The sequence below is a fragment of the Podarcis filfolensis genome (genome assembly GCF_964270895.1).
Source record: "Podarcis filfolensis genome assembly, chromosome: 15".
Lineage (NCBI taxonomy): Eukaryota > Metazoa > Chordata > Lepidosauria > Squamata > Lacertidae > Podarcis > Podarcis filfolensis.
In genome coordinates this window covers 9,210,835-9,227,628 of record NC_139618.1, presented here as the reverse complement: position 1 = coordinate 9,227,628, position 16,794 = coordinate 9,210,835, and the positions used below count along the sequence as shown (strand labels likewise).

Below are 16,794 nucleotides of genomic sequence, written 5' to 3'. Positions count from 1 at the left end.
TTTATTCAAAAGTTGAGTTTGTAGTCCCTTTACTTCATAGAATCATAGAGCTGGAAGGGACCCATCTAGTCCAACCCTCTGCAATGCAGTAATCTCAGCTAATGCAGCCATGGCAGATCCATGACCAATCATTCCACCCTGCTATTCAGAAGTTCAGATATCATCTTATTGACCACAGAAAAACAAAACTGTGTGGAACCCCTGCAAGTAAATCGGCAGGGGAACATGCCCCACCCACAACCCCAATACTAATTATTACTTCACTATATATTAGCTGGCATCCTAGCAACATTTCCTTATTAATCGTCCTTTTTATAGCACAGACTTGCAATGCTTTCAGACCACACCTGATGAGTAAACAGGAAGCCGTTCTTGGATATCTCTTCCAACGCTATGATTCTTCAAATTAATGTGCTACCTAATGGCACTTCTCCCATATCAAATTGCAATGGTAAGGCTTGATGATTTTAGACACTGTGGACCTCGTGGTCTTATCACATGGCACCCATCAGTTCTGAATTAGGTAGGACATCCCAGAATTACAGAAGCCAATCTCAGCTACTGTTTGGATCCTGGAACGTCTCATTTTTTTTCATTCTGGCACTCTGGAGTGAGTCAGGTGGCTCACACCAGAACGCCGGACCAAATGACACTCACTTTTCAGTCTTGCGAGACCCAAAAATGAGCATCTTTTGGTCTTGCGCTCTCGCGCATGTGTGAGCATTTGGGACCAAACAAAGGAGTGTCCCGATTTTGGTTCCCAAGATGTTGCAGGGTATGCTAACAGGGAGTGATGGTTCAGATGACAATGTCTTCGTGTACATCAATGTAAATGGCTTCAGTTACATCAAAATGTGGAAAGACAGCCCTGCTCACCTTCTCATTCTGTAGAGTAACACCCTGGGCAATGCCCACCACCACCAAGTCCTGCTCTGGTGATGCCACCATCAAAATGACTTCTATCAACTCACCCACCAAGCCTGAACTTCTGGGTACTTCTCTTGGCCCCAGTTCAAAAGCTGAACCTACTTTGGCGATGTTGCCCCGCTTGTGTCTGAAACCTCTCATTTCTGGAAGGTTGATGCGGCCCTGACGAAACACAGGCATCCTTGCATCATGCCAGCCTACAGATCTGAACGCTCCTTTGGCGCAGAGGGCTACGATCACAGTTGTGTGGAGCAATCGTTGCATGCAGACAGGTTGGTAAATTGAACATGACAGTCTCCGGGGGGCTGTTGGGCTCCTGAGATACTCCAGCCCTCTGCTGCCTGGAAATATCCCTCAACTCCCACCCGCTGCAAATTGTTGGTGACAACCTGGGTTGAGGCAGCAAGCAGGCCTTTTCCCTCGCTGCCTGCTGCTTTCTCAGCAATCCACTCTCTCAGAGAGGAGCTAGAGAAGGCCCTGGGGCATGGAATCTTTTCCCACCCTGTAAAACCTTCTGAGGACCACATGCCAGCAGTGGTAGTAAAAGGTAAAGGGAGCCCTGACCATTAGGTCCAGTCGTGGACGACTCTGGGGTTGCGGTGCTCATTTCGCTTTATTGGCCGAGGGAGCCGGCGTACAGCTTCCGGGTCATGTGGTCAGCATGACTAATCCGCTTCTGGCGAACCAGAGCAGCGCATGGAAACACTGTTTACCTTCCCGCCGGAGCGGTACCTATTTATCTACTTGCACTTTGACGTGCTTTCGAACTGCTAGGTTGGCAGGAGCAGGGACCGAGCAACGGGAGCTCACCCCGTCGCGCAGATTCAAACTGCCGACCTTCTGATCATCAAGTCCTAGGCTCTGTGGGTTAACTCACACAAATATGAAGTTTGCCTTTGTGTCGTAGCATATCCTCCAAGTGTCCCGATTTTCCAGGGACACCTAGTTAGAAAAAGCCTCTCAAAGTCAGACTCTAGGTGCCAGCTGGCACACTTTCAGTTCATTGTTGATTATTCTTTCACTCCTTCTCCCTCTCCCCCCCCCCCCAAGAAACACACATTGTGCAATGAAGGTGCTTAAAAGATTTAACAGTTTGCTGCTACATTGCAACCAGGGGAAAGAATTTGGAGGTCTTTTCTACAAGCTGAGCATGATACAGGTGGGAGTAATCCCTCTTCTCCTTGATGGAGAGCGCCAGAAAGTATTAGAAAAGCAGAGGGAAAGCAAAATTCCCTTACTTATTAGGAATGGCCTGGAGCATTGTGAGGGGAAAGTTAACTGCAGATCCAGCTAAGCTTGTTCTGAGCATGGCTGCAAGGACACATGGGTGGGGGGCCTCTTTTGCCAATTTCCAGCTGGGCAGTTAGGTAGTTTTAGACTCTGCATGCACTGGTTTAAACGCCCACCCACTTTAGATGCAAAAAGCATTTTGTTAAGTTGTGGATGAATATATCAGACAACACAGCAATTCTTCAAACAGCTCTTGTTTATTCACAGGCCAGAACTGAACTGAACTGAAGGGTTCAGCCAGTCTGCTTATATAGAGCTCCACTACAACGCAACAGTAACCACTTTCTGTAACTATCCAATCACTGAACGTCACTTTCAATCCCTTATTTGCATATGTGGACCTGAGTGACAACTATCTACAGTATCCCCCTGCTGGCCCAGGGTGAGAACTTCAGTACATAACACATTGCTTTGCTTTCTTCAAAGGCAGATGCCAGCCCTGTATTTGAGGATTCTCCCGCTCGTCCTGCTGAAATTTTAGACTTTAGACTACGGGATAGGGGCTCTTTCATTGGAAAGATGTGTATTTTACCACTACTTCTTCAAAATCTGGTAAGCCACGTCTTTTGCATTTGTGGACCCTCCTGCTTATACGACTAAGCAGGGCATATCAAGAGGTTTAAGTCCTGTAGAACCATAGAATCGTAGAGTTGGAAGGGACCACTAGGGTCATCTAGTCCAACCCCCTGCAATGCAGGAATCTTTTGCCCAGTGTGGGACTCGAACTCACAACCCTGGGATTAAGAGTCTCATGTTCTACCGATTCAGCGATTGTCTTCCATTCCTGGGCTAAAGATGTTGTGTTCTTGAGCATGATGCTGAATAGTCCTCAGTTTAGGGTAGTTTGTTTCAATACCCCACCCTCTGTACTCTCCTCACCCCCTTTTCAGTAAATGTTATTTTACTTGTATAGGGCTCACCTTCCTTGCCCGCCCCCTTATTTGTTATTATTTATTTTTTTAATGGCAAAAAAAAATCTGTTTAAAAAAACAAATCTGTTTTTAAAAAGACCTGAGCCTCTGCCTTGAGTCTTCAAAAGGGGACAAGGTGCAAATTTAAATAAGTAAATATTTATGAAAACTGCTCTTAAGGCAGTGTTCCACTGCTGCACATGTTACTGTCTTGAAAATTACGAGGAATAATAAAAAGCGGAACAGCAGCTCAGATGCACTGAGGCTATTTCAGCTCCCCCTATGGAAGGTCATTAAAATTTCAGCTTTCTATCAGAAACATCGTTAAAGCAAATGGGGAGAGGGAGGAGCAATCCACCAAGAGCGGTACATTGGGATTAATTTGTTTGTTTTGCGCTTCTAAAGAGATTGTATAATAATATGCACAGACACTCTCAATTCACCCACTGTCGACTCATAGAATTAAGAACTCATCAGGGAGGTCCTCCGAAAAAAGGATGTAATTGGATTGCAGCAACAACATAGTCTTAGGAGACTAAGCGACTTGCCACCCCCTTGCTTGCAAGTGTACACAACATCCATTGAGTGGAGGTAAAAGTTTTTTTTCCCGTTTCATGCTTTTCTGTCTCCCAAAATAAGTTATGGCAACAATAATGCACCCCGAATGTAGACTGATGGAAACGGCTCCAGTCAAATTCTCCAGAGCAACCTAGTCATGTGCCTGGGTACAAATAAATACATGAAGTCTATCTAAGTATTATCTATCTATCTAAGTGCTGGCAGTCATTTTGCCAGATCCTTGAGGTGTGGGGGATGGCGTTTCAGAGGATGGGAAATAACTGCAAAACTAGTACAGCCAACAACCAATTTACACACGTCCAATTGACGCACAACCATGTACGTGCACATTGCACCAAACCAAGAACTTACTTTAAAAATTGGAAAAATGATGCTAGAAGAGCCTAAAAAATTAAAGGACCCCTGACAGTTAAATCCAGTCGCTGCCGACTCTGGGATTGCGGCGCTCATCTTGCTTTACTGGCCAAGGGAGCCGGCATTTGTCCACAGACAGTTTTTCCGGGTCATGTTGCCAGCATGACTAAGCTGCTTCTGGCGCAACGGAACACCGAAACCAGAGCAGTGCACAGAAACACCATTTACCTTCCCCCTGGAGTGGTACCTATTTATCTACTTGCACTTTTTGGCATGCTTTCGAACTGCTAGGTTGGCAGCAGCTGGGACTGAGCAATGGGAGCTCACCCCGTCAGAGGGATTCGAACTGCCGACCCTCTGATCGGCAAGCCCAAGAGGCTCAGTGGTTTAGACCACAGCACCACCCTAGAAAGGGCAAAAAAACTGAGGTTCATTTATTTTCCCAAGTCCTCATGAAAAGTTGTCAGCAGATCTCTCCTAACACGCTCATTTGTGTGCAATTTTGCCTATTGTCTACATTTTCGCAAAGCATTTTTTCCTAAAGTAGCACATTTTTAATAGAATCTAAGCTGACCTCAGATGATCTACTTCATAGAATCATAAAGTTGGAAGGGACCCCTTTGGGCATCTAGTTTTTTATGCGTGTTGCGTTCACCAGGATATGCATTTCCTCCCCCCCCCCCCAATAAATGATTTACCAGCATTTCACTGCAAATCTCCCCAGATAAGCACATTTTAGCATGCAGCTTTGGCGAGTTTTAAGGCCAGGGCTCATTCAGGCGGAAAGCCAGGATATATATATATTCAATAAATAATAATGTAATAATAATAAATAATGTTATGGCACACATTTTTGCAAGCAAACCCCAAAGTTTGCAGAAGGGGAAGCCTACGGAGGGAAAACAAAACAAAACAGCCCCATGTGGACTGAGTGTCCTTTGTGGCAAATGGATGCTGGTTGGTTGTCCAAGAGGGAGTGAAAACAATCAGGGAGAAGGAATAGAATGGAGTGTCCTGAAGGAGAGCATCACCGAGTGACTGGCAGCACAATCTGACACATGCATATCTAATCTTGAGCCCAATGTGGCTTACTCACAGGGAATGGAATCTGTCCAATTTGGGCAAAGGGGGGAAACCCAGCCAGATGGGCAGGGTAGAAATAATAGGTGATGATGATGATGATTAACCTCTGTCTTCCGTCAGGCATCCCCACTGCCACCTGCCTCCCTTCTTGCTTACAACCAATCAGGGGGCAGCCCTGCCTGTCAGTGACTCTGGTGCCACCTGCTGTTGGGCTCCTGCCCCATCAGTCTCAAAAGGTACCAGCCACCACCGCTCCCAGGTAAGTGGGTACAGGATTGCCCTTTCATACACTGAACAGGAGGACTCCACATTGGTTGCTGTTCACATCGCGAAGCCTCAGTCATATTGTGTTACATCTTCTAAAATTTATATTGTATTATGTGGTAAACCACCCTGTGATCCTTGGATGAAGGCAGTATAGATGATGATGAAGATGACAACACAAAACAACAACAACAACAACAACGCCACACCTATTTAAGCATTTCTTCAGAAGAAAGAGGTTCCACAGGCAACACCTCAAAAGTTGTTGTTTTTTAAGGAAGTGTGGGGAATCTTTTGGGGCCCCCCACAGGGGCAGACTTTGGTAATATGGCACCCTGAGTGGGGGGGGGGGAATTGGCTCCCCACCCTTAAATATTTGTACCAGAGAGGAATGGCAAACCAAGCTATTTGGAGTATGCCGAAATGGCCAAATTGTCTGGAAAGCTCAAGAACCAAGAAGATAAAAACTTCAGTAAAGAACGGGGGGAAATATAATTTATTTAGGAGACCCCTTTAAGCAGATGAAAACGTTATCAGGATTTTAATAACACTTGTAATGTAGCGAATACCATGGATAATATGGAGGGATATAAAACATGGATTATGAAATAATAGGCAGTTGTAAAAAGTTGTCAATAGAACCCATTGAGGGGATGGTAGGAAGTCTGGAGATTCAGAGAAATCTCTAAATATGGATCTGCATTTTGAATTGTTATAATTCTACACTTGTAAAATCAAAGAAAAATTATTTCAAAAAAAATGTTTCTTTTTTTCATAATAATTCATTTTGGTACAGTTGCTTTTTATGGATCTTCTCAGTAGGTACCCATATAAGTATTATTACAGTGGTACCTCGGGTTACAGACGCTTCAGGTTACAGAAGCTTCAGGTTACAGACTCTGCTAACCCAGAAATAGTACCTCAGGTTAAGAACTTTGTTTCAGGATGAGAGCAGTAATCGTGCTCCGGCGGCACGGAAGCAGCAGGAGGCTCCATTAGCTAAAGTGGTGCTTCAGGTTAAGAACAGTTTCAGGTTAAGAACAGACCTCCAGAATGAATTAAGTTCTTAAGGCGAGGTACCACTGTATTATCATTATGATGGTGGTGATGCTGCTGTTGCACCCCCCTTGGTCCAGCACCCTGTGCAGAGGATCTGCCACACCGCCCTAAACCCAGAGCTGACTCCTGATGCTGCTGAACTACAACTTCCATCATCCCTGGCCAGTGGCCATGCTTCATGGGAGTTCTGGTCCAGCAACATTGGTTGAGTCTAAGGTTCTCCACAGCTATTTTGAACCTTCTGTTCTCACCGTATAAATTACTGCTCTCCTGACTCTTTTGGCTGCTCAGTCGGGCAGGAGTAAACTTGGCCTCTCATAGATATTTATCTTCCAGTAGCTGCTTAAGGACATTGGGGCAGGGGGAGGTAGCACTGAGTTCCTTCCCAAATCCTTGTGCAACTAGTTTGGCCAGTCTCTCTCCCTTCAAGTACCACTTCCGCCAGCATTCCTCTCTAGGCATGTGCAAAAGGCACTTTGTCACCTTCCTGGGCAACTTTCTGGGGCCCACAGTCAGAACAATGAAAGCAAATTTTAGCTGAAAGTTGTCTGTCCCTCCATTTTATTGTATTTTTGGTTTTTATGGAAGCCGCCCAGAGTGGCTGGGGAGGCCCAGCCAGATGGGCGGGGTATAAATAATAAATTATTATTATTATTATATTATTATTATTTGTTCTCTGCATGCAGGCACCCCGGAGATGCCATCACCAAATTTGGCATGGTGGTTCCTAAGACGCAGGAGTCGGTTTGGGTCTAGGTTTTGGCAGTGCTATTTCTCAAGAAAAAGAGGTGCCGGAACTCACCATGAAGACCTCCCTTGTTCTCTTATAACTGAGTTCCAGTAAGTTTTGGCTGGGGGGGAAAGCCCTGGGTTTCGCTACCACCAGACACCATTTTGAATCAAAGTGGCAGTTGGAGCATTTCAAAACTGCACTGTGAATCCAGAATGTCCCAGTAAAATTGAGGCAGTTGGAGGGTATGAGAGCCCACCACCTCTTGGTGGAATCTCTCCCAGTGTAAAGGAGCTCATTCCACCAGGAAGTTATTGCAATCATTCATCCAAAACCTACTTCCTTGCCTTTTCTGCCTGTTAGTCCTGCCTTCTGGAGCAGTAGAAAGCAAGCCTGCTCCCTCTCCCCCTCCCACATAAAAAACCCTCAATATGACATCACTTCCTGTTTTAATGAAAACAAGATCTGGGTCACTTCAATGTCCCAATCAAAGTTCTTCTCATTCAGTCTGTCTGTCTCCCTTAAAGAAAGTGGTGTGTGAGAGAGCAAAGGGGTGGAGTCTCTCCATGAGGCCACTACCATGGCTGTGAGGGGCACCAAGGGCACGTGGGAGCTGAAGGGTGGCCATTGTTGGCTCTGGCTTGCTTTGTTTGGCCACTGCATCCTGCCCCAGCCTGTGAGGAGGAGGCGCAGTAGGGGAAGTAGACAGGATGACACAAATGTAGAATATGTCCCTATTTTGATCTGAGGAATGTTGGGGGGGGGGAGTCTGCCATTGGGGCATCTGGTTGGCCCCTGCGAGAACAGAATGCTGGGCTAGATGAGTCATTGGCTTTCATTCTTACCTGTTTCTCCAGCACACTATCTGTGACCCCCTATTTCACAATGGGCTCCTTACACAAGTCAGCTCCTCCCAGTCTCATCTATGACATGGGCATCGTCATCATCGTAGGCATAATCAGCGGCGGAGCAAGCCGATCAGGCACCTGGCCGGGGGCAGGGCCAGCCGCCTGCAGAGTGGGGCTAACTGGGGCAGGACCTCCGAGGAGTCTGCCTGCCTCCTCCCACTCAGCCGCCCTACAGCTGAGGGGGAGGCGGCGGGTGGACTGTTTGGGGCAGCGCGGAGCCTGCGGGCGCCCAAGCCACTGTGTCACTCCCAGGAGAGACGCATGGCTCAGGCACGCTGCAGACCCCGTGGTGAGTGCCACCCAGCATTTTGTCACCCCCCTCAGTGGTGACATCCAGGGCGCACGGCCCCCACTGCACCCCCTTCCTCTGCCTCTGGGCATAATCTAACTGGTTTAAAGTAGGGATCAGGGAAAATCTGTTGAGAGTTGTGTTCATGGCAGTAGGGTGGTACCTCGGGTTACGAACTTAATTTGTTCCGGAGGTCCGTTCTTAACCCAAAACCATTCTTAACCTGAGGCACACATTCGCTAATGGGGGCTCCCGTTGCCACCAGGCCGCCGGCACGCAATTTTCATTCTCATCCTGGGGCAAAATTCTTAATTTGAGGTACTACTTCCGGGTTAGCAGAGTTTGTAACCTGAAGCGTTTGTAACCCGAGGTACCACTGTAGTCAGCAGAGTCAGAGCTTGAGGTGAATTGTGCCCCCTTTCTGTCCCTGTTCTCCCCTGTCTCTCCCCCTCCTGGTCACCCAAATGAAATCAGGAAGCGTGCCTCATAAAAAATAGGATGAGGATTGTGTGCAGGCCTGGGGGCGTAGGTTACCAGCACCCTGATTGGAACGACATGGGGAAACATTTGTTTACCTCTGCTAAAATGTCGGGTAGGCTTCAAACAGAAACACAAATGAAATTGGCACGGGGCTTACCTTTCAAACTCCGGCACAAAGTCAGCAACGAATGCCTGGTGCTGGGGGTGTTCGACACTGCAGCTGCCAGCTGAGATCCCTCCCCAGGCTCGTCAAGGCCTAGGGCCCAGACTTGGAGCCTGCAAGGAATCCACGCTGAACGGGTTCATTGCATCCTGCTCTCTATACACTTCAGCCAGGTGAACAGAGCAGCCGCTCTCGAGCCGAAGGTGTGGGTTCCGTGAGGAAGCCCTCCCAGGTGACGTGGACAAACCCTTTGAGCGTTTGTCCCTCTCATTACCTAGTTATCACCTCTCTGCCCTCCTCCTGCCTCCGAGATAGGGAGCCAGCAGGCTTGCTTTAAAATAAACCTCAAAAAAAAGGTCGGCAACGTGTGATTAACTTAATGTGATAAGAAGCCCAGAGAACTCGGGAAGGAGTGATTGGCAAAAGGTGACAAACAACTCCCCGCCGGGATTAATTTACCGTTTCGTGGACTGACAAGGCAGCTCATTATTACACCCAATTATTTATTCTGCCTCAGCCAGAAAGGCTTGAGGAGTGCCACGCTGGGAATAAATGGCAGGCCGCTTTCGCTTGCAGGTGCAGAGCAGGAGAGAGGCACAACATTTCGGGCTGTGCTGAGATTTCCCCCCCGGGCTTTATGCTTTCCACAGACCATTTTGGGGAGAGGTGCAGGACCTTTTATAGAGAAATCGGGCTATTACTTACAGGCTTCTGTCATTTGCAGGTGGTGAAGGGGTTCAAGACAGTCTGCAGAGAACGATCATGGGCTTTGTGCTTTTTGAAGAGCAATGGGCCATTTCGGAGTAAGGCTGCCACGAAGGCGGGGATATTTTTGCTGCAAATTTGCAATTCTGTCTTCTCCCTTGGCAGACCATTTGCCAGCTTATTATGGGAAGGCCATTTGGAGCTTCTGGGGCTGCTTTTCAGATTGCATTTTTTAAAAGGTAGAAGGTGGTTCATATACAGTGTCTGCATAAAGTGTGTTTCATCACTTCCTCCATCATTGCAAGTGAAAACAGCAACAACAACCCGTGAAGCTGTGCTGTCTGGAGGCTCCAACGAAACCGAAAATCACACTAATCCCTCCTCATGCGGATTAACATAAAAGGCTTCTGTATTATCCTTGTGAGATAAGAGAGAACAGCAAAGAGAGGCTGGGCCTTCTCTGTCTTTATATGTTGTGGTGCTTTCCTTGGTATAAAAGCTCCGACCCAAAAGGAAGAGGGGAAGTGGTGGCTGAGGCCTATTGGGATTGGTGGGGAGAAGGTTGGAAGGACAACTGTAGGTAGAGACAGAGCCAATGACAGGCCAAGACAACTAATTCTATTTTTGCCTCCCTCCTCCTCCTTCCTGCTGAGTTCTACAAGGGCAACACTGAGACTAAGGCAGGGGTAGTCAACCTTTTTATACCTACCGCCCACTAATGCATCTTTCTTGATGGTAAAATTTCCTTACCGCCCACCAGTGCTCGATGGAAGGAGGATTCAGCTTGTGCCGTAGAACCCCCTACCGCCCACCTAGAATCCTGAAATGCCCACTAGTGGGCGGTAGGGACCAGGTTGACATCCCCTGGACTAAGGGGTAAACTAGGAAGGAAGCTGACAGTCAGGCTCCAACCCTTTGACTGGTTGTAAGGAAGAACGAAGCCGGGTGAGGGCTGGCTGAAGTCAGCCTAAGCTTGGTGGGGCAGTGCCTTATTGGTGTAGAAGAAGAAGAAGAGTTTGGATCTGATATCCCGCTTTATCACTACCCAAAGGAGTCTCAAAGCAGCTAACATTCTCCTTTCCCTTCCTCCCCCACAACAAACACTCTGTGAGGTGAGTGGGGCTGAGAGACTTCAAAGAAGTATGACTAGCCCAAGGTCACCCAGCAGCTGCATGTGGAGGAGCGGAGACGCGAACCCAGTTCACCAGATTACGAGTCCACTGCTCTTAACCACTACACCACACTGGCTCTCAGTGTGTAGTAACCCAGTCAGATGGGCAGGGGTACAATTATAATTATAATTATAATTATAATTATTATTATTATTATTATTATTATTATTATTCCTAATGCACCAGTCTCTATGGGAGGAGGATGGAAATTCTGTTCTAACAAGGAATGATCCTTGATTCGAGAATGCAACAAGGCAGCATCCCAGGCTGTGTGTTCATCACAATCAGCACGTAATTTTGATGGAAGGGAAATGTCGAAAACAATGAGGAAAGCAAAGTAATTATTTACTGAAAGTTTGCAGACTGAAAAAACAACAGTAGCAAAATACAAGTCCTATTTGCTTCTGCGATTTCCACTCCTGGCCTCAGACAAACATGAAAATTACTGCAAGTCATGCTCTTGTTTCTGTAAATGTTCTCTGACATCCCTGCCCGAGATGTATGTTGCTTTCTTACATCGTCCAAAAAGTCACCGCATGGCAAGCCCAAATTTAATTTGTACAGTAGTACCTTGTGTTATGTACTTAATCCGTTCCAGAGGTCCGTTCATAACAGGAAACCGCTCGTAACATGAGGCGCGCTTTCTCTAATGGCGCCTTCCGCTGCTGCTGTGCCGCCGGAGCGTGACTTCCACTCGCATCCCGGGGCAAAGGTTGCAACAAGGGGCATCTACTTCCAGGTTAGCAGAGCGCGTAGCCCGCAGCATTCGTAAGGGGGACAATACGAAACACAAGGTACCACTGTACTGATGATCCAGCCTGAACATCATCTCATTCATTTTCCTAAGCATTTTAAATATTGGAGGCTACATTCTCTAGAAGACCTACCGCTGACAGCAGTTGACATTACTGATTGTACCATTTTGTAAGGACAACCTGCAGAGTTTATAGAGGGCACCATTTGGACTGTGGGGAAGGCCTAACACCCTCTCCCAAAACACCACTTCCTTCATCTTCAAAGCAGTCCCTAAGGCTGCCTCTTAGTGAAACAAATCACATTTACTTTGGCCTTACTTTGGCCTTTACCTGGGGGGCTGGTCTAACCAACCTGCTCACCTCCCTTCCAAGCCGTTCCTGGAATTTCTAGATTCAGACACAACATGTAGATCTTCAGCTCCCATATGGAATTGGGGTTTTTTTTAAAAAAAAAAAAAGCAAGCAGGTGGCGATCCTATTTCCAACCATTTGTGGATGACAGTGACTGATTCCTACAGTTGCTAGGCAACAGTAGCATCCTTTCTTCCGCCCCAGAATTGAACAAAAATGCAAACCAACAGTGGAGCTCTTTCTACAGTCTTTGAAGGAGGGAAGAACTCAAGGAATCATCTTGTGGTTGCTTAGGAACTCCAGAGCAGACTTCTGATAACATCTGGGCATCCTGGAAATATTTGATCAATGCTCCCTGCAGTTGCCAAGATCTTCCTGCTAGGCATTTTAGCTCTCTGATCCTGCAGGAATAATTTAGCCGATGGACTATCTAAAGCAGCCATCGGCAACCTAGTGCCTTCCAAGTGTTTTGGACCACAACTCCCATCAGCTCATGGGAACTGTGGTCCAAGGGTTCCACATCCAGTGCTAGTCCTGCTCAGAGTGGAGCCACTGGAGTTAATGGAAACAACTCACTTAGGCACACAGATTTTAATGGGTCTACTCTGAGTAGGACTTAGTCGGCAACAACCCCCAACAGCTGAAGGTTGTGAAAACTGATCTCAAGTACTGAAAGTTGGTGAAAACTGTTGGTGAAAACTGATCTCAAGTACTGGAAGCAAGCAGTGCCTGGTGGAAGAGGACTTCTTCATAGTGCCCCACCTCCTGCTTTGACCCCCAACTATTCAGTGGTATCTCATACCTTCCAACACGACATGCCCCAAATCCAGGAAGCCATCTTCTGGGTCTGCAAGCCTGTGCGAGTCACGTGACCCACGTTTCATCATGCCCCCCCAAGTGCTTTCTTCAAGAACAGCACCCAAAAACACGTATTTTGGACCACTGTGCCCCCCAAAAATGCAGTCCAAAATCATGCAAGATTGTGGCAGCCATTTTGGCCACTGTCCTTTCAAAATAAAAAACAGGATGTCCCATTTTATTTCTGGGGCAGTTGACAGGTATGGTATTTGTCTCCTTGCCGAAATCTTCTCGCTCGTTGGAAAAGGGCTTTTATCACTTGATTTCCAACACATTCTGCTGCATTTATACATGAGGTCACTAGTCTGGCAATAATGGAAGAAACAGCTTTTCCACCTCATAAATATATGGTAGTCTTTACCACTGATTCCAATTTTGTGGCAACTGCAGCTTCTGCATTGTGTTTCTTCATTCCTTATGCATACAATGTATATGTGAGGCCACATCTGCATTGGCATACCGCCAGCTCTCAAAGCCACACCTGTTTAGGTATTCCCCTGAACTTGAACTTCCTGGTACAACTGCTTGAATTGCTCTTTTAACTGTTTTGTTATTTTTTTTAATGGGCTTCTTTGATTGTATATTTTATATCCAGATTTCTTTAATGTTAGAATTGTTGTATGGCGTGCTCTTATTGTGTTTGAATTTTACCATGCTTGTTAACTGCTTAGGAGTCATTGTAAGTTGTATATAAATTAATGAAATTACTTATCATCATTATTATTATCATCAGTAAGATTACTATTAAACATAATAATAATATGCACTTTCACATTACCTTCCCTGGGCCTTTCAAGAATGCAACGCTGGAAGGAAGCGATGCAAAGACTATATCAACTCTTAGGCTAGATGTGACTGCAACAGATAAGCCGAATCGTTCTGCTCCAATATAACTGCAAGATCCTGCAGTTGGGGCAGTGCCCAGCCATGCAAATAACACATGCGACGCACCGGCCATAATGCATCCCATAAGCCGCTTACCTTCATGCTTGGCGGAGCAGTGAGCGGTGGAGATAAGGGTCTCTCTGGAGCTGCCATATCTGTGCTGTTCAACACGTCTTGTTTCCTGTAATACAAGGAGAAATTGATCTTAACGTTTTCGTTCCTGGCCTTTTAAAGGGCGCAGAAAACCCCAAAGAGAAAAAGAAGGGGAAACTTTTGAGAATTCTGAACCCAAAAAAGTTCTCCATTCTATTATTTTTAAGAGAGAGGGAGGGAGAGAGAGAATAACCCTAGTTCTTGAGAGAATTCATATTGATCCTTTGTTTTATCCAATAATTAATGACCCCTAAAAGCAGAGAAGGTCTTTCATTGGGGCATCCAAAGTAGGGGACATCAACAGAGCCTATACCTGCTATGTAAGTTGCAGGTAAAATCCATTCCAGGTAATTTCTATTAGTGGACTAAGCTGAGGGTTAGCTATATAGAGCTGGGTTTCTATGGCAACACTCTTGCAAAAAAAATATTTCCCTCCCTCCCCACCCCCCCACCCTCCGCCCCACTCTTCCTTGTCCCCAGTTTCTCCATCTGGTCTTATCTATTGACTCTGTAATGTTTGCTCATATCTTTCTCGCTCGAAAGAAAGGACACGATGCACAGCAGAACAGATGCTGATCACGGTTATGCCAGATCACCGCCAGGGAATCACACAAAAAGGGAAGAAAGGAAGAAATGTGCCGCTCTGAGTTTATCATGGCCTGCCCAGGCTGAACTTCAGGAGGAAAGCCTAATGAACAGGGAAACGTACAAAGCATGTTTTTCACTGCAACTGCTTCATAGCGCAGAATTCTTTTTTCTTTATTTTAACAAATTGGAAACAGTTCTTTAATATTGCACACTCCCTTGTTCTCTGAATAATGTCAAGTTCCAGAGGCAGCCCTTGCTACGCTTTGGCTATGCACACACACCATATGTTTAAAGCACATTGAAAGCATGTGACTTATCCCAAAGAATCCTGGGAACTGTGGCTTGTTAAGGGTGCTGGGATTTGTAGCTCTGTGCGGGGATAAAGTACAGTACCCAGGATTCTTGTGCATTGTGGATTTTCAAGGGGATATTTACTAAGAAGTTTTGCAGGCATCCTAGGACAAAAACTGGCAGGCGCACTGGTGCCCGAGGGCACCACCTTGGAGACCTCTGATGCACAGTATAGACATAGATCCCTTCGTGGATCACTGCCTTACCATGGCGAAGGGGCTTGAATAACTCAGAGAAGCTATGAGCTATGCTGTGCAGGGCCACCCAAGATGGACACGTCATAGTGGAGGGTTTTGACCAAACGTGATCCACCTGGAGCAGGAACCAGCAAGCCACTCCAGTATCCCTGCCAAGAATACTCCATGAACAAAGACAACAGGCATATAAAAGTTATGACACTGGAAGATGAGCCCCTCAGGTCGGAAGGTGTCCAACATGCTACTGAGGAAGAGCGGAGGACAAGTACAAGTAGATTCAGAGCTGATGAAGCGGCTGGGCCAAAGCCGGAGGTCGCTCAGTTGCGGATATGCCTGGAAGTGAAAGGAAAGTCCAATGCTGTAAAGAAAAATATGTGGTCAAAAATGAGATGGCAAGAACATGAGTTTGACCAAACTGCGGGAGGCAGTGGAAGACAGGAGTGCCTGGCGTGCTCTGGTCCATGGGGTCACGAAGAGTCGGACACGACTAAACTACTAAACAACAACAACATAGACATAGTTGAAAAGTAGCTGGGAAGAGTGTGGAGGGTGTTGGGACCTCCACTCCAGCCAGCAAACAGGCTACTGACCAACATCAGTGACGCTCACTACCTTTACAAGACTGTTGCACTTGACTCTTCCTGCCTGTTGCCCCTCTGCATAAATCCATACTATTTGCTTCCTAGTGAACGCACATCTAATGAAACGCTTGCGACTAAAAATGCCAAATAAATTAACCCCAGGAACTGAGAACAGATGAATAATTGGTGGCGGACATGGGCAGAGCACCACCCACCAGCTGGTGCGGTCAGGATAATTGTGCCAGCTAATGCCGCCTGTGAGCAGAATTACGATGAGCTGGTCCCACCAAGGGACAAGTCGGAAGCCGTTATCTTTTAACCAACCGGCTCCAAGTGCGGTTTTCTTCGCTGCCGCAGAAAATGTGCGATCCTGCCTCTGAAAATGGAGAGCTATAAGGAAAGGCTCACTCAGAGGGCAATTCTGTCTACGGTGCCACAAGTGCCTTCTGTGGTACAGAGCTCCATCTTCATCTGGTGGCCCAGTTGTGGCCCTGTCAGGATGGGGAATAGCCTAACTTTGTTTGTCTGTGTTCCTGTAATCTCCAGATTAGACTAGGTAAAGGTAAAGGGAGCCCTGACCATTAGGTCCAGTCATGGCCAACTCTGGGGTTGCGGCGCTCATCTCACTTTATTGGCTGAGGGAGCCGGCGTACATGTTCCCAGCATGACTGAGCTGCTTCTGGCGAAGCAGAGCAGCACACGGAAACGCCGTTTACCTTCCTGCTGGAGCGGTACCTATTTATCTACTTGCACTTGACGTGCTTTCGAACTGCTAGGTTGGCAGGAGCAGGGACCGAGCAACGGGAGCTCACCCCATCGCGGGGATTCGAACCACCGACCTTCTGATCAGCAAGTCCTAGGTTCTGTGGTTTAACCCACAGCGCCACCCCCGTCCCCCTCTAGGTTAGACTACTCCATTGCAATGGAGTCTCCTCTGAAGATAGTTGAGAACTTCAGAATTTAAGAAGAGACTGTTGGATCAGAGGTGCTAGCAGCTTTAAAAAAGAGGATTAAGCAAATGGGTGGAGAGCTCTTCCCATGACTGCTAACTACAGTAGTGAATTGGAACCTTCATGTCCTGAGACAGTGCTTCTCCAGATGACAGCTGCTGGGGGCTATTGTCCTTATGCCCTGATTGTGAAGAAATCTGGTTGAGAACAG

General features: G+C 46.8%; 1 protein-coding gene across 15 annotated transcripts in view; it reads right to left on the bottom strand.

Annotated features, from left to right (window-relative positions):
• Positions 1 to 16,794, bottom strand: part of RAP1GAP2 (RAP1 GTPase activating protein 2) — a 186,897-nt gene that overhangs the window by 57,215 nt on the left and 112,888 nt on the right. For 11 of the 15 annotated variants that reach the window (XR_014541917.1, XR_014541918.1, XR_014541919.1 and 8 more), the window contains one exon: positions 13,860 to 13,944. The exons of 2 other annotated variants lie outside the window; for them this stretch is intronic. Coding sequence is in view for 7 of the 13 variants with exons in the window: in XM_083587616.1 (XP_083443742.1) it covers positions 13,860 to 13,944 (85 nt within the window). In the remaining 6 variants the exon portion in view is untranslated. Of the gene's footprint in view, positions 1 to 9,031; positions 9,208 to 9,742; positions 10,203 to 13,859; positions 13,945 to 16,794 lie in introns of those variants that run through there. 2 more of the 15 variants (XM_083587612.1, XM_083587615.1) reach the window with 2 other exon arrangements.